Source organism: Diorhabda sublineata, chromosome 11, assembly GCF_026230105.1.
Source record: "Diorhabda sublineata isolate icDioSubl1.1 chromosome 11, icDioSubl1.1, whole genome shotgun sequence".
NCBI lineage: Eukaryota > Metazoa > Arthropoda > Insecta > Coleoptera > Chrysomelidae > Diorhabda > Diorhabda sublineata.
The window spans coordinates 4,174,946-4,201,018 of NC_079484.1; the positions used below are offsets into that span (position 1 = coordinate 4,174,946).

Sequence of the window (26,073 nt, forward strand, 5' to 3'; positions counted from 1 at the left end):
AAACGCGAAGAAAAATAATTATTTCGGTTAGCAAGCCCCCATTATTCGAGAAGGTGTAGCCAAAATTAAATAATGAGAGCGAGCTTTTCATCTGAATTAAGTATTAGCGCCACCCTCGTTGCAGATTCATATGACACCACGGAGTTTATTAACAATATCCGGAGTAGTTGCAGTAAAATAAGGTCTCGGGCTGAGAAGTTAATAGACTTTATGGAGATCACTAGAACAGACCAGGAGCCATAGAATATCAGAAATAAAAGGATTACTAATTTCAATGACTTTTCTTGAAAACTGAATTGTGGAAAGGACACGATAGACCTTCAACTTCTTAATAATAATTAGATTGAAACGAAAAAGTTGAATACACTTCAACTGATAGCTATATTTACATAATTGTTTGTAACACATACTTATTACACACACACACACACACATACACACACACACACTCTGACTTGCTTAATATTTTCAACTGAATGTTAATGTCAATTAATTAGGCATTTTTTTAATATATACGGATCTGAAATTTTTATAATTGACGAAATTAGATCAATGATAATTTATTTTTCATTTTTATCTATAATATTATGAAATTAAAATATGTAATTATTGAGAAATCAGAATATATATTCATATTATACATGTGTACATTCATCTCAATTTTTTTAGAAGTCTGAACCGCACACGCATTATACACTCCCTATATTTTGAGATGCCACAATCCTCAAGTGATAAGCTTTGACTGCAGTTGTCTCGCTATCATAAACTAATTTTGATACATATGATTTGCTATCAAAATATTATTTAGTTTAGGTTGCATACGCCCGATTTCCTGGAAATTTTAATATGTTATACAGTTTTTTATGCTGAAAAAGAAAATATATATATATATATATATGTTGGACGCGAAAATTATTCCTTCACATACTTTTTCGAAGTTGAAAATTTAGATAGGTTAGGTTAGGCTAGGTTATGTTGTTTTAGGTTAGGTTAGGCTCATACTCAAAATATTGAGCGACACGAGATATTCGTGTAACATACCGCGTTATGGAAGAACTAGATCACATTATCTCAGTATTTTGGGAAATTTTCATTTAAAATACATTATTCATATTCAAATAGAATTGAGGCATTTATTGAAGGAATATCACGAATGTATCCAATAGAAATAAATGATTATTTGTACGTGTAAATAAATTATTATTGTTAGAAATTGATTTGTATCATTACATTAGTCATAACTAATTATATTTAATATTGGAGAGGCTTGGGGGCGAGTAGGAGGGGTGTTAAAAGTCTAAATTTCCAACAGAACAACCCCCCTCCGCCCTTAACTCTTTCCAACATCAAGTAAATGCAAAATATCAACTTTTCAAGATAGTGTACATTTTCCAATGTTCAAACCATAAAAACTATGTGAAGGAATGTTTTCCACACCCATATATCTTCTTTTTCAGCATAAAAAACTGTATAACATACTAATATTTCAAGGAAATGCAACCTAAACTAAATAATTACCAAATATGGATTTCTTAGAGATCATGTGCATGTTATGCATTATATTTAAGTGAATTACAAAGTTTTGAAGGATTGTATTTGGTGATGAAAGTCCTTCACGAACAATTATTTTTTTATATAGCTGATTTAAAAAAGGATATCGCTAGGTAATGAATCACGTGTTGGTCCAGCTCCTAAATTACTGTTGGAAACATTAAAAAAGTGATCCAAATCCTTAACATTAAATTTAATTTTACATGATTATCTTCATGTGCAAAAATTATTACTAGTTAAGTGTCTCATACGTAAAAATCGTACTAGAATCTTAAGCTCTAAAATAGAGTAGGCTAAGAAACATACAAACTACTAGTAGAACCGTGTATAGATTTACGAAGATTCAGCAACACCAAAAATGACGAATATTTGTCAAGAAAATTATGTACGCAATTTTCTTCAATAGCAGAAGAAATTAAGCTTGAAGATCAACGTACAGTTATTGAACATCCATCCAATTCGCCCGATTTGGATATTCTTCGATCCAATGGAGCATTTACATAATCGATTTCACGACGGACGATAATATAGACGAAGCAATTTTTTGATAAAAGCTATTTGAGTACATTGTAGGTATATGCTAAACGTATACCATGTATGACTTTAAACGAAACCAAAATGACGCAGCAAAACGATCAAATTACGATACTAGTATATCTTATTTTCAATACGGTAATCAATTATTTTCCAACTAGCTTTTAATTACGTTCATAATACTTCATCTGTATAGGCGGGCCTAGTCGCATTCTTTTTAACTAGAACAACCTCCCAACAATCCAATCCCGTTTATGGTCTAGCGGGACTATTCAATCGGCTATAAAACAACAAAACACTCCTCCGCAACTAGGTCATACCCTGCAGATTACATAATCGCAATGGTAGACTTTAGTCGGTAAACGGTAAAAATTACATAATAAAAAAACACAACAATCGTTTTATGGGTAAACAATGGACTGGATTAGTGTTATGTCATTAGCGTCGCCGTCGTCAACAATAACCTAGATTATAATAATCGACTAACAACGATAATTTCCTGCTGTTACAAATACTGTTTTATTAAGATTTACACAAAAATCGTGGTCAATATAATAAATCATTCAAATTCAAAACTTTCTTGTCAATTTCAATTAAAGTTTTCTTCAAAAAGTTTAACTCTGTCTAAATTTTGTAATCCAACTATTTGTAGGAAGTTATTAAATTCAATGGAGTTGAGCTGTTCTCGATAAGCTCAGCTACAACTCTCATATCATATTTTTGGTGGACTCTCTAATGGTTTTCGTGTATTTAGTTTGCCCATATGTTCCCTGGTATTCTTTCCCATGATGTTTCCAACTTCGTTCACGTTCTCTAACCCATCTCACTATATACTGCATTCCTAAATCTTCTCTATTACACTAACTTCTCATTTTATCTCTAAGAGTCACTCATTTGATTGTTCTTAACGGTTTTATATTAGTCGACCTCATTAATTTCTTCATTGCTGATGTTTCAGCTCTTATTCCTGTTGAATATGGAGATTAATTGCTTTTGAATCTTATTTCGTTCAAATGTAAATCCTTCCAATTTGGTTGGGCGCCTTAAAATTGTTAAAAAAAATATTTTGGAATAATGGCAATTATTCATGAATAAACTGTTCTTGCTTAATGGAAAATTTGGATATGTTTACTCACGACACCCCTGGATGAATTACATTTTCTTATAGGGTGTTTTATTCACATCCCCAACTCACTGTTCATTTTCTTCTTCATAATTATCCGAAATACCAACAAAACTTGAAGTGATACAAAGATAAGATCGTTTTTTAGAGACAGCTCATATTTTTCAAGTTATTTTTCAAAAACACCAGTATTTATGTCTCAATTGTGGTACTAAATCTATTTTTAGTCAAAGCAAAGAAAATTTTCAGTCAGTTTTCACTTTATAGGGTTTTTGGAGTTCACTAGAAACACTGAAGTAACAATTTTTCGTTAATTCCTTGTTTATTGTTGTACCCTTTACAGCAGAACAATATTATTAATGTACCAATGTCATTCAAGTTCAAAAGGCTTTTGATCATTCATTCATACAGACAATTGACAAACCCTGCCTTAAATATTTTGAAAGAATCCTTTGAAATTCTGAAAGTTCATTGTACGAAGAATGATCAGTTAGACATAAAACAAAATCTATCACTTTTCAAGAATTAGATGTCTAATATTCAGGATTAGCTATTATGATAATGACTGTAGTTAATATTATTCTAAGAACGTAAAACATAACTCAATAAGTGTTATTTTCAGTGGGTTTGGGTTCTTTGTTGAAAAATGAATGAAGTCCAAAGTTGACAAAATGTTCAGATTATTGAACAGAGTTTCAAAATGTACCTTTTGAATCGAAACTCTTGCTAAACAATAGTCGGGTTGTTGCTCAATACTTAAAAATTTTTGAAATTACAAATTGGAGCGCGTCCGCCTGTCGTCGTTTCATTTCGTTTTTTCGCTGTCACTTAAGCATATCAAAAAGTGCTTATCGCCTGCCAACTTAACTGAATTAAAATTAACATGAACATGGTTACCAACTTTGACTCTATATAAAACAAAATAATGTGAGGTCAAGGTTGGGATAGATCGGGTCAGCTGTCAATTAGATCAATTCTCAACAATAAGTCCTTTGGCTGACACACAGATGGGGCTGCCAGTGTCAAATCCATATGACGTTTATGAGGTACCAACTGTCAAAACACTATGTATGATATTTCATGATATTTCGAATAGTCAGAAAAAATTGAGAAACATTTAAGAGTTACTTTTGTTATTTTCAAAACAATGGATTTAAAACAATTTCGTGCGTTAATTTCCATTGCTTCTTGATAAAAGAAGTACTGTACAGGCTCAGCAATGGCTTGAAAAGTGTTATCCGGACTCTGTTCCATCAAAAAGCGCCATTTGATGACGGTTTGCTGAATTTAAACGTGGTCCTACAGACACCGATGATGGTGAACGTTCTGGTCGTCCAATTGAGGTAGTTACTTCAGAAAATATAAAAAAAGTCCAAAAAGTGCGTATATCTAATCTACAATTATGCATAAAAATTTGACCATAAGAAAGCTTTTCACAAAGTGACTTACAGCTGACTTACAGTGGTCATTTTTACACATAATTAATCAGATTTTTGATAATGGATGAAACATGGATATATCCGGATTGAAAACTAATCATCATCTAAGTGAACTGCAGCAGGTGAACCACGTCCGAAGCTTCCAAAGGCACAACAGTCAGCTGGGAAGCGAAACAACCTCAAATATCGAAGAAAAAAACACTCTTTCGCCACTAGAATGCACCGATTTATAAGTCGATAGCAACGATGATTAAATTGAACGAATTACACTTCGAATTGCTTTCTCATCCACCGTATAGTCCAGATCTAGTCCCCAGTGATTACTGGCTATTCGCTGATCATAAAAAGATGATCACCGTTAAGTAATTCATCTCAAATGAAGAAGCAATTGCTGAAACTGAAGCTTATTTTGAGGCAAAAGACAAATCCTCCTACAAGCACGGCATCGAGAAGTTAGAGTAGGTTGTATTGCTCTTGAAGGTAATTATTAAAAGGTGTTTTCAAGTTAGTCACAAAACTTATTGAATGATAAACATTAACAATAAGAAAATCGATTGGGTACGCCAATGATTCAAAATAAAAAGTAAACAATAGTCTGTCGTATTCACATGGAACATCGTATAAATGACCTTGTAGTAATTTCTCGAAAGGTCGACTACTAAATAAATTTTATGAATGAAGAAGCATCATTAATACCGATCAGGTTTTTTAAAACCAGACGGTCAATAGCTTTTATAGCGAATTCTTCTAAACTGGTCATTATCATTGTCAAATCAATTTTATTATATTATTTCGTCTATCTTCTGCAATATAGTTTTTTTAATTTTCAATCAATAAAAAATTCTTCTGTTGTTACATCGTGTTGAAGATAAATGAAACTTGGTATCAAAAATTTAATCACATATTTAAGTACCAGCTTCCACCAACAACACATAGTAAGCGTTTAAGCAAACCAGAACGGTGGTTCCTTCCTGTGGCGCTATGACAAAGACGATAGCGATGAAGAAGCTGTGCGCAAATCTAAGTTCTCAAAGAAATATGGCTGCAACAAAAACATGCCCTAATGAAACTCATCTGATCGATTAGATGCAAGTTATCGTACTTATAACTTTGCTTTTATCTTTGCACGCAAGTTGGAAGTCTAGGAATAAATCTAGTTTGGTTTAACAACAAACCAAAATATCAATCGGATCAACTCATTTTGGTTAGTGACAATCTGGAGCTGTTTGAACTTTATCGATTTAGAGATACTTTTATTAAATGAAAGCTGCAATTGTAGCTGAAATCAAATGTCACTAGATCTCCACAGTACCTTGTGTATAGTGAGTTGTTGACTAAGCTCCTTTCGCTAGCAGCCATATTTTCACCACCTAGCAATTCCACGTTACCTTTTGATTAGAGACACATTTTTTTATTGATGAATACCGAAGAATAATCGATATAAAATAACTTTGCTGCACTACTAGTGTTTTGCTTAGCAAATGTTCATTTAAAAACAAATTTAAGACTAAAAAATAGTATCAAGAAAAACAAAGTCAAGTTAAATATATAATAAATGTTAATCGGCTATTTCATCATCATAAAGCATTTCCTTTTTTTTATGTAATTAATCATTATGAGCTCGTAGCTCATTCTTTTCGAGGACCTGGAGGACCGCTTACTGTAGCACTCTGAATTCTGAATGACTTTAATGGCTTATGATAATGTAATGATTCGAAATTTTTATTTGAAACATAATTTTAAATAGTTTTAATATGAAAAACGTTTTTTAAAACGTCTCCCTAGCATATTATATGATTTTTGAACTAATAATATCAGTTTATTATAAATACAAACAGGTTTTTCTGTTTATAAAAACAATTTTTCAAAAAAGATATCGCTCTCAATTTCAATATGTATATTTATCTTACCTACATTTTAATAGAAGCCGCTCACAATTATATAACCAAACATTTTGAAGGTTGATTTACATACACTTGCAGCGATAGAAAAATATCATTAGTTACCTAATAATTTTGCTCTACATCTATCAATCAGTAACAATCGTTTTAATTAGGGTCAAATTTTCGGCAATGAATTACGTAAGTAAAATAGTCAATGCCCATATACCTGTGTACCCATGGGCTCTATATTTTTCAATATCACATACCAGTGAACGGTTTGGTATAAAAATGTGTTTGATTATTGTTTCTAATCAGTACCAATCTAAGTTTACTCATAGAATTATTCAGTATACAATATGGTGTCCAAGGTAAGACAAAAGTCGAAAATATTTACAAAACATCCAAAAATCCGTCAATAACAATTTACTATCATACTGAGCTGGATTTTTAAAAAAGTCTAATTTTCTTGAAGTCAAAAAGAACAGACTATCGATGGTATATATTTGGAAACTTACTCCAAAAATTTTTTGCTACATGTTAGTAATATTTTTTTAACATTTTCAACATAATTTCAGTTCACTGTTTCATGATTTGTTTATACATCAATAAAAAGTTATTTTATTCATTACATGAATTATCAACATTTACAAAATAATTAACAATTACATTTAATATGATCCACGAAAGTATGATTAACTGTCACGTCCTTGATACCTATAATATTAAATAGAAAAAATACATAAATATTTCACGATGAGCTTCCAACGATTGACCTAACCTAATTTAACCCAAGCTTATCTTACTTAACCTTACCTAACTTGACCTAACCTAATTAAATCTAACCTAACCTAACCTCATGTGTTATTGCTTTAGATGACCGCGTATTCCGATATGATTGGATAATTATTGACATTTATTATGTATAAGATAATGATTGTGTCTCCTGCACCATTAAAGTACTTTCGGAGCACTAATGCGCGACAAAATTTTTGGAGTGTGTTTGGGGTGGAGCCCCAATTCTAAGTAATTACCATTATCGATTAATAAGAGTTTGAAATTAACTTCGATTTCCACTTTTCGAATGATAAATCAAAAACTAACAAGGTTACCACAATAGTAAATATTTAAATGACATTATTTGAGATAAAATTTTCAAATTCATCGACTTATGAAACTATTTGAGCGGATATGCGATCACTAAATTTAATTATATATTAATCATAATAAAATATAACAGCATATTTCAAGCTTTTTCGTATTTGACTGTCAAAAATGCTGGTTAATATTGAATTTAGTTCCTGGTAAAAACAATTTAAAGATGTTTTTATATTGAATATGCCACCAACCAACATTGAAGGCACTTATCCATTCGACATACTTCTGCAGGCGTCAGTAACAAAGCGGTCTGATAAATAAACAAAAAATTTTTATTGCAGATCATAGTATTGGCCTTTTTATTAGCTTCTACCCAAGCTATCCGTTACGAAAATAATGGCGCTACATCTTCAATCGTTTTCAACAACAACCACAATTCCATTCAACACATTCCGTCCGCCTTTGCAGCTCCCTCCAACGGATACTCTAACAGCTACTCCTCCCATGCTGCTCCAGCCATCCAAGCCGCTCCAATCGCACATTATGTCTCACCAGCTGTTAAAGTAGCTAAACCTGTCGCTTTCAAAAGTGCATCTCCTTCCTACACTGCAAATTCTTACTCCAGCTTAAACTTCGCAGGCAACGGCGCTCAATTACATTATACCGCACCATCTGCTAAAGTTGTAGCTCCAGTTTTCATCAAAACCGCGCCAGCTGTAGCTCCAGTATCCTACGAAAATGCTGCTCCATCTTACAACCAAGGAAGTTACAAGGCTTACCACCAAGAAGAAGAAAACGTAAGTAACCATGAGTATCAATATTTATTATCCATACTGATATATTATGATATTCATATTCTACATTCCCACATCTAATATAAAGATAACAAATTATCTGTTTTAAATTGAATCTCTTCCAGACCTATCCCAAATATGAATTCGCTTACGGAGTTGAAGACCACCACACTGGTGACATCCACTCCCACAAAGAAGTACGAGACGGAGATGTCACTCAAGGTGAATACTCTCTCCACGAAGCTGATGGTACCATAAGAACCGTTAAATATACCGTAGATAAACACAGTGGCTTCAATGCTGTTGTAGAAAGAACTGGACAACCACATGCACAACCAGCAAAGACAATTGGTGCTGCTCCAGCCCCATACTACCATTATTAGAGTCTGAACTATTATTAGATAGATTATATTTATCGTTTGTACTGTTGAACTTTTTTATTTATGATCAATATAAAATGAAATAGTTTTTATTTGTATTTTTATATGAAGCTGGCTTGTCGTTGAGCATAAACAGAAGACAGAAGCAGAGATAGGAGGTGATTCCATCTTAAAATCGCTCTTTGGTTATAACCAGTAGTTAGGCCAATGATAATATTTGGTTGGTGGCTAAAAGTGACGCTGAAACGAGGAATAGCTTCCCAGTAACTCTTAGGAAGGGGTTCCACCACAGTACGAAATAGTACCAAAGTACATATTGATCAAATGTTCACAAATAAAAGATAAAGTTGGTTAATTATACAGAAATCTCTAATATGGGATTGTGTTTGTGCTCTAAGCACGCTGGGTGACCATACGAAGGTCATAAGGGCATCTAAAATACCATTTTCTTGAACCAGAACCCTTCATGGGTATCAATAGCTGAAGCGCTTATTATAAAATAAGTGGAGTACAACAGTAGGTTATAGTGGAGGAACGCACAATATCAAAGACAAGCTAAATAGCAATAATTACTGATACAGGAGATACAGCAGTTTCTTCTTCAGCCGGGGACGTAATTTCCCTACGTGGTGCGAAAACTTTTTAGTGCGACCCCGAAGTTTGAGCGCATTTCACAAAGAAATAACAGCTATTAAGGAAAAATTACAAGGAACATTTTTTGAAGAAAATTTTTTAAGCTACATTTTTTATTCTTTTACTTTTTCCGAAATTTGGCATAGATTTCGAGTTATTTTCAAAATTCGAAATTTTGATGTCAATAAAACACCCTGAGAACATAACTAATTTTCGTGAGTCGGGAGCTGTGATTACTGGACTATGATGTTTGTTTAACAATTAGAAAATACTATGCTTGGTGCGTTCTCATCTACAATGTCAATGCTTAAATGTTATTCAATGGACACGAATCTTGATGCGAACATCGGAAGTAAACAAATCGGTTATGTTCTCGATAATATAAAAAAATATGAATGTAAAGAAATAGTATTTCTTTAGTTTCATTATGGTTCACTTTCTTTATCTGTGGTTTATGATGTCTATGATACATCTGTCATGGATGTCACAAATGTCACTGTCACCAATGTCAATTTTGATTGATTAGAATAAGATAATAGAGGTTAGGTCATGAAATATTGCTTATTTAAGAAAAAGTTGAAGAAATAAACATTAGATGTCGTTTCTTTGTTTTTTAGTTAGTTATGTAGTTGGTTAGTTAGTTATGTAACATAAAACAGTTTATTAATATCACTTATGTAGTGTATTTGCCATAAAAATAAAATCTTTGTTTTTTAAAGCAACACATGTGTTTATTTCAATTAATTTAAAAATCATCTTATATGAATTTGAATTAATGAAATTTGAAAACAGTCGTTTACTTTATTTATATTCATAATAAAACTGTAATATCATTTTCTGACAACCAATATTTTAGTTTCTACAGACTTTGGGGAGAGTACGATTTCCATAGCGCCGCGATTTGGCTTAATTAGACCAAATTAAATCGAAAATGAAGAATAAAATTTTTTGATATCTCGCTTCGTTTTCGAGATATCGATACTCAAAGTTATAATCAAACGTTAGTTCAAAATTCACTTTATTGGACAGATGGCGTTCAATACTTCGTTTCAAAAGATCTTTTGTTTAATTTTTATATTATTCACCCCAATACACGAAAATTATATTGAAAAAAACAGATATAGAAAATTAAGCCATTTTTGAAAAGCTTTATCACTCTGTAATAAATATAACTTAACATACGATAAATACATGAATAGTTTGATGTTTTTCATAAAGAATTGTCGGTTGTTTTTCATTATTTATAAAATAAGAAATATTTAATAATAGTTTGAAGATTCAATTAGTAATTTAATATAAAAATATATTCTTTCGAATAAAAAGTACGTTGTGAATGTTTTATTTTATAATTGAAGGGGCAAGGGGGCCAAGCCCATGCGAAGCCCCCCATAAGGAAAAAAATAATATTAAAATAAATCTAAAATAATACTCACGTGAAGAAAAAATTCTCTTAGACAATTTTGGCTGTAAAAAATTCACGGTTTTTGAACTTTTTACACTACACACTACACGAGAAGATTAGGTTAGATTAGGTTAGTTTAGGTTAGGTTAGGTTAGGTTAGGTTAGGTTAGGCTAGGTTAGGTTAGGTTAGGTTAGGTTGATATATACAAATATTAAATAAAAATAAATTTTCCCAACTTCAAGTATCGATATCTCGAAAACGAAGCGGTATATCGAAAAATTTTATTCTTCATTTTCGATTTATTTTGGAACGATTTACAAAATGCACAATCAAATCCAGGCACCAAGGAAATCGTGCCTAGCATTTTAACAAAAGCACCATCTTGTTAGAAAATACAAAGTTTCCCACTCAACTAGCTATCATGGTTATCCAAATCACAGCAGATAGTGCGACTGGTCCAAATATGAATCGGAATTTTTGAATAAAAGCGCGAAAAATTTACTGTCATAAAAGTGACTGTACTGAATTTGATACCGGTCTGTTATGTAGAGAATCGGAATTGCAGGATGTACCAGTGTCTGTTACGCAACGCATCGTGTTTTGGTCAAAAATAATGAAGAATTGCGCAAATAATTCATGAACCGCAAAATTTTAGCCAGGTGGATACCAGGAATTCTGAATTTTGATCAGAAATTGCACGCGTCCCCTACAACGGTGTGTAAAATAAACTATGGAGTGGAAAAAGAAAAACGAAAGATAAACTGTCAGCAGCGAAAAGGTGTTGTGTTGATTTTTTCACTGAGCAACTGATTGTGTAGTGCCCTCCTAAAAAATACGTAAAACCTGTCTACAGATCGAAATATTGAACGAATTGAGTTGGGAAACACTGGAACACCCTTCTTATAGTCCAGATTTGTCACCATGCGACCATTATTTATTCGTTACGAAAAAGACATCCGAAAAGTGGCAAAAGTGTGTATGTACATATGTTATTTATAGTTCGTATTTGAAGCACCCTCGTAAAAGCACAATTTAATTCATGAAAAAAGTTGATGAGATGCTTATATTTTATTTAAAATTATCTACATGTGATCTTACACTTACCATTAATATGATTATTAAACGAAATAAAAAAAATAGTTCTTAAGCTTAGGAATATAATACAGAGAGTACTTCATTTGAAAATAACAAAATTTATGGCCACTTAATCATTTTGAATATATACCCTGGACGTACATCAACTCGTCTAAAATAAAACGGTAAATAGAAAATTTAATCTTTGTTATTTTCATACGAAGTCTATAATTTTTAAAATATTATTTATCAATAATCATTTAGTAATGATGAAAACCATATTTATTTCCTAAAGGACCATTCTCATAACCATAAAAGGGTTTTTTATAAGCTTTCTCATAAAATGGTTGGTCGTACAAGACTTTTTCGTAAATAGGTTCAACTAAAACTTTTTCAACAACAGGTTCCGCTATTACTTTGCCGTAAATTTGTGGATGTATTTGATGACCGTCTTTTTGTACAACGGCGTTAAAACCATTATGATCGTCAGCAGTATAGTGAACTGTACGTAGAGTACCATCCGGATCTGCAACGGTGTAGTACCCTTTCACGACATCACCATCGCGTTCTTCGTGTTGAGACTTCTGATCACCAGTATGAGGATCGTGAACACCATAAGAATATTCATATTTCGGATAATGCTAAAATTAGTTAAGAAAATTAACTAGAAAATCCCAAAAAGATTATCAATTAAATACAATATTTCAGAAACATGCTACTCACATAATGATCATAATCTTTTTCGTATCTATTGCCGTAAATATTACCCCCATAGGGATGATCATAGATCCCTATTACTTTATCGTAGGGAGCAGCTCCATGATAAGGGGATATATCGAGATGACCTGAGGAAGACATTCCGCATAGCAGAGCTAAAACTGCGATCTGCAATAGAATCAAGATTTTAGCTATGGAAGTTTAGCAAACTCCACTTTTTATTGTTGGAATACTGAATTCAAAACGAAATATAGATTTATTAAATATATATACAAGAATATGGTTTTAACCCAACGTTCAGCAAGTTCTTTGAGATCTTGGTGAAACAATTATTTGCGCTTATAGGCAATAAACTCTCGCACTGCATTTTCAATATCAGTTTTCCCTCGCAATAATTTTGACTTGGTTCTGAATAAGAAGTTATCTGCAAGGTCCAGACTCAATTAAATAGGAGTTTGATATCATCAATCTCTTCGACTTTATTCGACGTAACTCTTGTCATTTCTCCACCACATACCTCAGCTCAATCATCTGGAATGATTTTGAAGTAAATTGAATTTTTATTATTCCATTAGACACACAACAAGACTTTCCGCTTGAATCGTCTTCTATTAGGGACGGATTCTGGTAATCGTTCTTTGTCAATCCACTAATTTTCCATGTTCCTTTACATCTAATAAAACAATAATCTTTTGGCAGAGCAAAGAGATGTTTGCACACCTCTACTCGACGTTTTGTTTGAATCTTGTTTGATCTGTTTGGACTATTCAACAAATGTCTGCTGCGTCTTTGTTTGCTTCCACAACTTCCATATAAATTCCTTATTTAAGAAAAAAGAGAAAATTATTAAAAGAAAGCTAGTCTCCACAAGCTCCTTCACTTATGAAAACTTCTGAGTTTTTAAAAACATATTAATCATTGAGGTTTCATTAAACACGAATCAAGGTCTAGAGGGCTGTTGAGTTGGAGCTGGCAACCATTTTATAACGTTCCTATTCGCCTGAAAAGCCCATGTGTATATTCAAGAAGATTCACTCACAAAATTAAACTAGTACATCATAAAATGTTAACCTGTAGTTCGTGAGTTAATCAATATTTCCGTGTTAATACACTGCTCAACCCGAATAGCTTTGTTTACACTAGTAGTAGTAAATTTTTGGATTGAATATAAGTATCTAGAATATATTAGAAACTTTTTTCACGACTTCAAAATTACTAACAAAAATTATTGCAGAAGAAATCTCAAGTAGCGGCATGAGCGAAGAACAACAGGGATTTAGACAAAATAGATCAACCATAGACGCTATATTCATCTTAAGACAGATTGCCGAAAAGGCCATAGAGTACAATAAAACCGCGTTTATGTGCTTCATAGACTTAACAAAAGCATTTGACAGAGTGAGATTACATAAGGTCATTGAGCTACTAAAAGAACGAGGCGTAAGCCAAAGGACAATAGACATCATTCGGGACATGAACAACGGAAATAGCACATATGTAAGAGTAAACAACGAACTCTCCAGTAAAATGCCAGTATCAACAGGGATCAGACAAGGAGATAGTCTAAGCCCAATACTCTTCAACATTATAATGGACGAAATCATAAAAGAAGTCAAAACGGCAGGCAGAGGATACAGAATGGGAAAACATGAGTTTAAGATAGTTTGCTACGCTGATGACGCGGTTGTGATATCCGAAGATGAGGATAATCTGCAAAAACTGCTATACAGATTTGAAACAGTTGCAGGAAAATTCAATATGATCATATCGACACAAATACACAATCCTTGACAATAGCGAGAGAATCAAGAAGATGCAAACTGGCAATTTATAATAAAAGCGTAGAGCAGGTTATGTCTTTTAAATATTTAGGGGTTAACATCACGAGCAATAGGAACTTGAAACAAGAAGTCATAAAGAAGGAATAAATTTTTAAGTATCGGAAGCAAAACACGGATATATAAAACTTGTGGCAGACCAGTAATGACATACACCATAGAAACGAGGGCGGAGACTGCAACTACTAAGCGGATTCTTAGAACGACCGAGATGAAGACATTACGCTCAATCACAGGGAAAACACTAAGAGACAGAATAAGAGCAATGAAATCAGAAGAATGTGTGACGTTCCGGATATAGTGAGATGGGCCAGAACTAGAAGAAGAGCATGGAGAGATCATGTCAATAGAATGGACGACGATCGACTGGTGAAAATCGCAAAGGAAGAGAGACCCAATACAAGTGGACCGCCTGGAAGACCACCAAAGCGCTGGTATGAGAGCTGGTCCTCGGTGTCACAACTTAGGCTGCCTCTTTGAAAACACAAGACATAATCTAGTCTTAAAATAAGAAGAAGAAGAAGAAGAATATATTTTTAGAAAAATCGACATTTTGATACCTAGTTTATGATAAATCATTAGAACTGCTTTAGACCTAAACGTAAAATTTTGGTTTTTGATTTTATATTCCTCAGAAAATCTCCAATCCAATTATCAAATTTTTATTTTGCAAAAACCCTGATTAAATTCATAAAAACAGAGCAAAATACTAAAGAGTGAAGAATTTTACTGAATATAATTAATCTTTTTTTCAAAAAAAAGTAGGTAGAATTCAATTTGTCTACAATTTTATCTACAACAATGAAAAGACTGTTGAAATTATATTGGTCACCCGAGACCTTCAAGCTTCATTGAATTTCAGAAGAAGAAAAACAACTTTGTCATGCTTGACAGTAAATTACGTTTTTGTGGTAAGACAATATAATTTCAATTCTTTTCTTATTAAAACTGAAATTTTTTTCAAATATTTTCGTCTCGATTCATATAAACATCGACTATTTGTAATAATCATCATACTACTCTGATTAGGTAATGGGCTTGGAAAACATAAAAAAAAGTGTATTTTTTGTTAACTTAACAAAGTTTAGAAGTTTGAGTATATTTTATATCGCCCGAGATCCGTTCCAAATAAGTACTACGGCATCAGCCCCGATTGAATGTACAACTTGCCTCAAATAGATTTTATGATCCGCGGGATAAACTAGATAAACAAACAGATCGTTAGAATGACATATTCATGGGGAAAAAACGGAAACAATAGAAAAAATAAATATAATGAGTAGGTTGAAGCAAATTATTGTTAAGTCTTATTGATATCAGGACGAATTAAGACGACTGGGTCTAATCGAAATCAACAATTTTCTTGACCTGACTGACATTCGACTAATGGACTGAAAATGAGCTGGAAATATCGAAAAATATAAAATGTTGAATAGAAAACGATGATATAACAGCAAACAATATTTGAAACGATAGATACAAGAAAATGTGCAAATAGAAGGGTTACTAAAACCAAAAAAAATGGTTGAGATAGAAATAAATGTTTCAGTAAAATTTTTATACAAAACGAAAGTATAGAAACTATGTAAGTGTCAACCAGACGATATGCTACCAAACTAAATAGTGATTCAAAGGTTCTATTAGTTTTTCCGTGAAATATAAGCCGTGAATTAATTAATAATTGAATATATTGTGGTTTAATATTTCTAAAGTGTCTAAGTTGTCTAATAAATAAATGACCACGATTTGATCAAAAAAATGGTTTAAAAGCAAAATTTTCTGATTTCTAGATGTCCGAAACATTCATAATAGAACTTCTGATACACTTTTATATAGATTTATCGAAAATGATTCATGTTTCTTCAACTCTTATTACACTATTTTCACTCACTTTTGCAAACATTTTCGATTTCCTCAGCACAACTTTTAGATACTTGAGGATTAATTGATACTGAACCACTAAACAATTTCCTTCTATTTATATTGGTCACCCTAGACCTTCAAACTCTAATGATTTTTACTCAAAAAAATTTTCATAGTCATCGAACACGCAATTTCAGAAATCTTACATAGTTTTGTTCAAACAATATTGACCCAATAATACATGCATAAATTCTGATTGTTGTGGTTAAATTTTTTGTACAAACACACACATTAATTACAATTAGTTTTTATTAATATAGATTATATAAAAGTAGATAATGTTTTTAGCATTATGTCAAGTGGAAAGATCATTCCTATACATAGATCATTCAAAATATAGCAGTGGTTGTTTGAAAAACATAGAAAATACACCATCCATAAAGCACGTGGAAGTATGAAAAGAGGGAACAAGAGTTTCAACCACAGAGAAGCCTAAAGTATGGTTAACTTGTGGTAAAATATAAAAGACATTCGACGTTCAATTTTCAATGGTTCAATATTTAGTTTTAATGAAAGACGTGCTGCCTGTGTAGCTGATTCCACAGGCATGCACTTTTCCAAAAAAATGAGTCCCGATAATTTGACGATTTGGGCGCTGCGAGCGAAATCGGTGTTCATTAACCACGTCTAGAACGGTCTTACAAAAATTGCTCTAGGTCAGATTATGTTGAACACCTCGGGGGGAGTATCTGCCGTGATGGTAACAGAAAAACGGCGTCAGGTCAACGACCTTTCTTCTATGCTCTTATCTGTATAAGTTTCTAGTAAACTCTGTATCGCCTATAAGTCGAATTGTTTTCTTCTGTATTGAGTCGAGTATCCTTAATAAATTCCTCAATTATTCGTATGTTCAATACTCTTAATATTATTTTTATTCACAATAAAGAAAAAATTTCAAGATGACTTGTTGTTTGGCAGCCATCTTCTACTCTGAGTGAATCTGCTTATTCATTTATAACAATTGAAGATTAGATGGCACAGTTTGAATGAGTTGCCAAGATGTTTAACGTGGTAGTCGCGATGTACTGTAAACAAAGTACAAAGCGGTACTGGATGAAGGTCAATTGGAAGTACTCGAGCTAAAAGACGTAGTAATACGGTACATATTGCATATTATCTATAAATTTGAACAGGCCCCACACTTTAGAAGTGTTTTAGATAATTTTCACAACAAAGCAAAAGCTTTACACAATTTAATAAGAATCACTTTACATGTAAATGAACAATGAAAATAGTGAAGTGAAAAGTGTGAAGTTAGTTTCACCTACAAGCTTCGATTTTTTGGGATTCTCGAAGGATAATTCTCATTGAATATCAGGACATGAAGAAATTGATAACGGCGTGTATTTGGCGAACTTATTACGACGTTTGAGCGAACAAATTAACCAAAAAAGGCCACAGGAGGCTAAGAAGTCTTATTCCATGCACTATCTATTTTAACAATTAGCAGAAATAATTTTTACCTCATATCCCCTAATCGAGAGATTCAATCAAAATATTTTCCGACAATAAAGACAAATTTGACTATTCATTGACATTGACATTGACATTGACATTGACATTCACAAACTGACAGTTTAGTATGCATTTTTTATCAAAAACATATTACGGCATGTGAACTATCAATATCTGACAACCATAGATATTTTCGAATTAAAGATTCTTTGAGCATTTTCATCAACCACTAAAATGAAATAACCCAGTACAACTTATTATCTAAATTTTAGTTCTATGGCTCTCGAATAGATCCAAATACATGGGTTCGCTCCATCATAGAATTTTGACGAGAACACATTTTGAAATATACTTTTTCGACCCACAAATTACCATAACTATATTATAAAACAGAGAATCGTATTCAATACATCTTTGTTGATTTATTTTTTTTGTATCTGGAACGTCCAAAACCCACCTAAGATTCGATTTATAGATTCTGTTTACGTAAAGTGAATGTGATTAATCTTTATGTTTATTTCTAATGAATCGAACGCAATTAATTCAGCAAGTTTAATGATTATATAACTTCATTGATGTTAATTAAACTTCGTGAATCATTTAGAAAACAAATGAAAACTGTTTTTTTTTTCTAACAATGCTCATCCTTGTTTTCATGAGCTGAGATCATATTTAATTGAATAACTGAGTTCATTTTGAGAAAATAATTCATATTCACTTTCACTGTATTAATTTCTGTGAATTTGGCAACATTATTGTTTTTGAGAACATTTGAAACGTAAATAGATTAAGAAAAATTTTGAAAAATTAGACTGTAAGTTTGTATAAAACCACTATGCAAAAGTAACAATCATTAAAATATTTCTTATATTTCATTCAAATCATAGAAAAACCAAAATCTAATCCAGGACTTTCTGTTTCTTTCCACAACCATTAAGACTCAACAATTTTTATGAGGAACTCAAGGTTTATCTAGTTTGTTCATTCTAAAACCGATATATTTGGCGTTAGTCTTCATATTTCTTTTTAGTCGAATTTTTCAAGGAAAAATTATTACGGTAGGCATGACTACAGGAAAAAGAGGGGGGGTACATCATTTTTCCCATGTTTTGAGACCTCCTGAACACGATTATGATGGTTTTTCGAATGTCTGTAGTTTATATATATCTATTTAAGCTACAAATCTTATTTTCATCTCTCGAGCAATTGCTATGGATCCGATTTGGTTCAAAATTAGCATACATGGCTTTTTTGGCGGCGGATTGATGTTATTAGAGTTTGGTTGAAAACAAATGAATATTTCGAGGGGTCGCAGTGCAAAAAAAGTGGTTTTTGACCTTTGCTCACCTCTGCAGGTCAAACGAAAAGCGACTGAAAAATGAAATTTCACATGTAGGTTCAATTAGTTGCGAGATGATTTCCCGTCTAAGGTCGAAACTTTCCATCTTCCAACCCTCTCCATTTTATGGTCATTTTTGTTATATTTTCTTATTTTTTGGCCAGAAAAAGTTTAACTAGAGGGTTCGAACTTCGCATGCAAGTAGGGGTGATGTTGAAGAATTGTCTTTCTCAAGTTCAAAGTTTTCTTCTTCGGTTCTTCTAGCACAAAACGCCCGAAATCATTTTGATCGTTGTAATTGTTGAACTGGACCGCCTCCTATTTAATGAATAATACGAGTATGATCGTTGCTACGGTGATTTTTTTTACTTCCCATTTTCGAAATTTCTTGTCATTATGACAATTTTTTCTTTGTTGTCAATTGGAATTGAACAAGAGGGTTCGAGACCACCGCGTCTATTGAAATGAAGTTATTGAGGAATAGCAAATTTTCCATATAAAGAAATAAGATTGAGAATTGATATCATTTCCAAGAAATTCATTTTGTGGAGAGATTTGTTTGTGTATTAGTTAAATTCTTCATTCGACGAAAAATTCGACTTTCGTGATGGAGCTCTGCTGCTCACGGCTTTTTATTTATGTTTAAACACCACAAATATACCAAAATTATAACTATATTTACCTTTTGTTCGAGAGGGACTCATGATTTTAAAAACAAGATAAATATGTTATAATAAAATCCAATAAATGATACAAAGTATTAACTTGTGTCATTTGTTTGAAAAATAACCTGGGCAAGTAATAAATTTTTTTTGTAAAGCTATGTAATATATTTATAATAATATTTTATACATTATTAAACGTGGTGATCGAGTATTAAAAATTTCGGTTTTAATTTATAGTTGCCACTATAGTTGCAAATAATTAGTATGTTACAAGTTTGTCAAAATGGGAGGTGTTACGACAAACCTAATCTCAATGATCGTTGTTATAATACACTCAAAGTACTAGACGGTTCAACAAGGAATTAATAAAAGTTGATAGATACTTGACACTAGTAAGTGCTCTAGTTTTTAAGCAATAAGACGCATAACACTTACAGAGAAGTACTGATGGAATTTTCGAACCGATATAAAAATAGTACCTACCATTCGTATTTTACACAAAATAACTAATATTGGAAATTTTCAAAACAATGTGGTCTAATAGAAATAGCAAAATGCTAGATATAATTATGATTAAAATAGATGTGATTTGGCTCTATTAGTCAGGCTCAGAAAAGAGCTTGGACCTTTAAAAATTCTCAACGTTTCGACCCTGACTTTAAAGTCATTATAAAGAGAGGGATATAAGGTGGTTTTTCGTTCATTAATAAGAACTGATCAGATTCCGTGGTCTTTTTCAAAAGCTACTTTTGTTATTTTAAAAACAATGAATTCAAAATAATTTCATGTGTTAAATTATAATTGCTTCTTGATAAAAAAACACTGTACAAGCCCAGCAATTTCTTCAAAAGTATTATCTGGACTCTGCTCCATCGAAAAGAATAATTTGATATTGGTTTACTGAATTTAAACGTGGTCGTACAGACACCGATGATGGTGAACGTCTAATTGAAATGGTGACTCCAGAAAACATCAAAAAATTCCACAAATTGGTTATATCCAATCGTAAATTGGAATTGAGTGAGATAGCTGATGATGTAGAGATATCAGAAGGGAATGTGTTTACAAATATGTATGAACATTAGACAATGAGTAAACTTTTTCAAAGTGGTTGCTATGTTGATGATTCAAAGCAGTGTTTGACTATTTTTACACGTAAAAAATCAGATTTTTTGAGTCGATATGTGACATTGGTTGAAACATGGATCCATCCGGATTGAAAACTATTATCAATTGAGTGGACTGCAACAGGTGGACCTACGTCCGAAGCGTCCAAAGGCACAACTGTCACCTGAGAAGGTTATGACTTCAATATTTTGGGATAGGCAAGGAATATTGTTCATCGACTATGTCCAAAAGGGAGGTACAATGAATAGCGAATACTACATAGAATTTTGGATCGTTTGAATCGAAAAATCATGAAAAAGCGGTCTCATATGTCGAAGAAAAAACCACAGGTTCACAAGTCTATGGCAACTATGGTTAAATTGAACGAGTTACATTTCGAATTGCTTCCTCATCCACCGTATAGTCCAGATCTAGCCCCCAGTGACTACTGGCTATTCGCTGATCTCAAAAAAAATTCTCACCGGTAAGAAATTCAGCTCAAATAAAAAGCAATTGCTGAAACTGAAGTTTATTATGATGCAAAAGACAAATCCTTCTACAAACACGACATTGATAAGTTAGAAAAGCGTTGTAATGATTGTATTGCTCTTGAGGGAAATAACATTGATGAAAGAAATCGATTTTTGACTTTCCATAATTTATTACAATTAATATTAGAAGAAACATCATCGGTTGGTAACGAGGTAAGTTAACAGTTAAGTTAAGTTAAGTTCAAATTTTGTTATAAAACGGAAAAAATACTAGGTGCTAATACAACACTGGGCACAAATGCAGGTATCTCACTTTCAAATTGCAAATATTTTGATCAATTAACAAGGTAACTAGGAGCCTGGTTTTTTTTTAATAATTTCAAAGAACGTGTTTGAAGTACCACGCTGAAAGTGCCTATATAAAGACAAACTAAGACGAGTATTCATCAGTTTGTGCAATTAGTTTGTGACAAATAAAATAGGATTTTATTCGAAAATGTTCACCAAAGTAAGAGAGTTTTTTTTTTGAAAAATCTTTCTGTTATTAAAAGTAAATGATATATATTTAAATTTATTTAAAAAAAAAATATAAAAGCGATGACTTTAATTTCATGAATACAACAATTTTTCACAATTTCAGTTCGCTGTTCTTTTCCTTTACGTATCAACAGTTCATGGGATTCCAATTTCCTATATCTCCAACGGTCTTCATCTAGACGATGATTATGGACACTTTCCCGTAGCAACTCACGCTGTGGCTGCTCCAGTTGCAATCGCCAAGCCAGTTTTAACTTACGCCAAACCAGTTGTAACTTACGCCAAGCCAATCGCTATAGCTAAACAAGAAGTTGTAGATTACAGCGTAAGTATGACACGCATTTATTCAAACAATAAAATAGATAATGAAAATTATTTACTAATAAAGTAGTAGTATTAAAGATTATACGATTTTTCAGGCTCCTGCTCATTATGAATTTAAATACGGTGTCGACGATCCGCACACTGGCGACAAGAAACAACAATCTGAATCTAGGGTTGGAGATACTGTTAAAGGAGAATATTCACTCGCCGAATCAGACGGTACTGTTCGAGTTGTGAAATACACCGCCGATCCCCACAACGGTTTCAACGCCGTCGTTAGCAGAATAGGTAAAATAATTACAAAATTTCCAATCAAAATTGAATTATATAACATGAGAATTGGTAAAAGTTAATCCTTGTAATATTGAGGGAGAAAATAGCTGGGAACTTTTAATACTGGATTGGATTGATTTTGGATGACCCCGATTTAGCATTTGTTTCCTCTGCAGCGCTCCAACTGGCTTCTACATGGGGTTATTTTCATTTTGCGTGTGTGCATTCTTCTACAAGTGCAGTATGTATAGGTATTTCATTAAAGTGGGGCATCAAACCAGCAGTTAGATAAAAGTAAATGAAGAAACGCGTTTATAATTCCCTATGGTCGCCTCTGTGTATGATGAACGAGCTCCCTAGAGCCTCAGAAAACTTGCTGCTCTGATTAGATGTTGAAGTTGAGCTGAAACATATCGAAATTTTCGTTAATTTTTATACTTATATATGTACTATACATTTCTTGTTTCAGGTAAAGCTGCTCATCCACAAGTTGTTCACAAAATCGTACAGCCTGTTGTAGCTAAAACCCTTATCAGTCCTGTAGTCGATCACGGATATGGACTTGATTTGTACGGCCATTAAAATGTGGATTTAGTAATATTGTTGACATCTCATTCTCATTTATCATCACACGTCATTTCTTCAATTTTGTTGTACATATCTATTGTAAGTAATTTAATGTTCGTGGCAATAAATGTTTACATTTGAATTTTTTTTATTTTCGAAAACCTCCATCCTTTAACGCCCAGTAAATGATATACTGAACCCAAGCAATTTCTACAAGAACTTCTTACTAGCAAAAATAAATAGAAAGACAAAAATCATTCCACGATATGATAAACAGATCAATAGGAATGCACCCAAGCACCTTCCAGGCGGTACTTCTAGATCGATAAAAAAGGGGAAATACAAGACGTTTTTCAGGTCTTAATGCATATCCAAATCCCTTATATTTCAGTCTATAAATTCATCTACATCTTCGCTTAGTAGTTTGGCTTGGTATCACAATTACACTGGATGAACAGTTAGAAAAACTGTTGAGCAAAACTTTTACCAAATTTTGAATGTGCTATAGCCACCAAACAATAATACATGAAGTTTCTTGTGATATCAAGACATATATTTTTATAAAAAGTACTAAAAACACTCATATTCCTTATTGTACAATAAATAACTATTATTTTCTTGATTGTTTGGCTTCTGGTAGGTTCCTTTTCATAATTCTGACTGTCTGCTTGATTTGGAGGTTTTGGCACATGCAGTTCTGCACTATCCATGATTGTTCTCTTGACCGATGACAAGTTTCGGTTCTGGACAGTGTGTTTGGACTTGATTGTGATGCCTTTGGTTTGAATCAAACTTAAATAACAATCACTTATATGATCTTTTGGTTCAGTCCAAATCATTGGTATAACAAAAGGTAAAGTTTCGTCGCTTTCAGTCTATCTATAAATTCATCTACATCTTCGCTTAGTAGTTTGGCTTGGTATCACAATTACACTGGATGAACAGTTAGAAAAACTGTTGAGCAAAACTTTTACCAAATTTTGAATGTGCTATAACCACCAAACAATAATACATGAAGTTTCTTGTGATATCAAGACATATATTTTTATAAAAAGTATTAAAAACACTCATATTCCTTATTGTACAATAAATAACTATTATTTTCTTGATTATTTAGCTTCTGGTAGGTTCCCTTTCAGAATCCTGACTATCTGCTTGATTTGGAGATTTTGGCACAGGCAGTTCTGCACTATCCATGATTGTTCTCTTGACCGATGACAAGTTTCGGTTCTGGACAGTGTGTTTGGACTTGATTGTGATGCCTTTGGTTTGAATCAAACTTAAATAACAATCACTTATATGATCTTTTGGTTCAGTCCAAATCATTGGTATACCAAAAGGCAAATATCTAGATTCTTTAGCCCAACCTAAGTTTCGTCGCTAAGATGTAAAAGTTAATTCCTCGCACACATAACACAAACTGTCAGGATTATTTGAACACTTCCACAACTCAGTGGAGGATATTAAAGATGCATGATAAATATCTTGTAAGTCCAAAAAACCATAAAGTACTAAGACAACTGGGATTGGTAGTCTTAAAAGAAATTACCATTCAGTTTTTGGTCGAATCTAGTACTGAACCTTCCAAACCCATAGTTGAGACACCATGAAGATCCTGTAAGACATATTATAGATGTCTGGAGTGTGAATTAATAAAAATGTAAAAAATTAGCTTCGTTAGAAATAGAGAACGTTGATTAGTAATAAGAGAAAGTATTCAAAAGCATTTTGAAAAATATAATTAAAAACAAACGCCCATGATCAAAGGAAAGCAATCTGCCTGCATTATCGAATCCATTCTTCAAATTAAAGTGGATAAGAAAAATCAAATCAAAGAGCTGTTTAACATGAAAATGACAATTTGAGAAGTGGCTCCAAGACACAGATATCAGAAAGAAATAAGCGATGTTCCATGTTCCAGGATTCGGACTACTCAGCAACCAGTTAAGGTGGTTATACCAGTACTGTAATAAACTTGAGCACTCTACATTATTTAAAAATTTAGTACACCAATTTGGCGATACTAAACGTTTATTTTAACAATAAGAAGAAAATTTTCAAAAACAACACATGCTTACCAAGATAATGAGAATGCATTTAAATACAAAACGCAAAGCATTTGAGTGAATTTCTGTTCAATACAAAAAGTTGATTTTGAAATAAACCGGCTGTCTTCCAGTTCTTGGTTCACGGGTATTTTATTTAGGACAAGTTCCTTCTGTTTTGCACTGAGATCAGTTTCCAAAAAAACTGAACTTATCCATCTCTTCAGCAGTTTATTACGCACTCATTGAATCGCATCTCCGATACGCATTTCCCTTCTAGGGTACGTGTGGTGCGACTCAATTTGAGCAAGGTCTTAAACTAGCAGCTAGATATTTAATTGGACTAAACAGCGGAGCTCACTTCATGAACTTCTTTAAAAGATTAAAAATTCTGATCCTTTCTTCTTTATTCATCTTTGAATGCGTTTGCCTAATTCGTAAGCACACTTCTCCAATTTCAGAATTTCACTTAGGAACGCTGAGCACAACCTTTACCTACCTACTCAACGTTCAGAATTAGTTAACAGCTCAATATTTTACAATGCAAAAAATGCACAATCACTTGCCATCACAATAATAATGAAACTTATCTGACGAAATAAATAATTGTTGGCACTATTTAAACACTTGTCAACCAAAAAAACTGCATTCTGGGTCGACTGTTCGAATATATCGATTTAAATAACGAAAAACCACTAGACCATGGCAGGTATATACTTAACTGTTGCCAAAAGTAGGCAAGTTTATCAATGTTCTGTTTTATTTTTGCATAATATGAGGTTAAACATATTAAATAAATTATCTGATTGGAGGATTGCGTATATCAAGTTGGAAAACTAATATTTTTATAACAAAGAATTTGAAAGAGGTGAATGTTATTGAA

At 32.6% G+C, this 26,073-nt stretch overlaps 2 protein-coding genes across 2 annotated transcripts in view; one reads left to right on the forward strand and one right to left on the reverse strand.

Annotated features, from left to right (window-relative positions):
• The window catches only part of LOC130450420 (adult-specific cuticular protein ACP-20-like), a 39,124-nt gene extending 22,738 nt beyond the window's left edge, over positions 1–16,386 (reverse strand). The window contains exons 1-3 of the mRNA XM_056788793.1: positions 16,356–16,386; positions 12,633–12,794; positions 12,311–12,550 (exon numbers count right to left, since the gene is read on the reverse strand). Coding sequence (XP_056644771.1) covers positions 12,311–12,550; positions 12,633–12,794; positions 16,356–16,367 — 414 coding nt within the window. The 5' untranslated portion in view covers positions 16,368–16,386. The remainder of the gene's footprint in view (positions 1–12,310; positions 12,551–12,632; positions 12,795–16,355) is intronic.
• Positions 16,387–21,940: 5,554 nt separating this feature from the next.
• On the forward strand, positions 21,941–23,160 carry LOC130450421 (larval cuticle protein A2B-like). Its single transcript, XM_056788794.1, has 4 exons — positions 21,941–21,952; positions 22,085–22,306; positions 22,401–22,593; positions 23,048–23,160. The coding sequence occupies exons 1-4, from the start codon at positions 21,941–21,943 to the stop codon at positions 23,158–23,160; spliced, it is 540 nt and encodes a 179-aa protein (XP_056644772.1).
• Positions 23,161–26,073: the final 2,913 nt, after the last annotated feature.

Coding starts and splice junctions, on each gene's coding strand:
- LOC130450421 (XM_056788794.1), top strand. Junction 22,307..22,400: donor AAGAAGTTGTAGATTACAGC/GTAAGTATGACA, acceptor ACGATTTTTCAG/GCTCCTGCTCATTATGAATT. Junction 22,594..23,047: donor CGCCGTCGTTAGCAGAATAG/GTAAAATAATTA, acceptor TTCTTGTTTCAG/GTAAAGCTGCTCATCCACAA.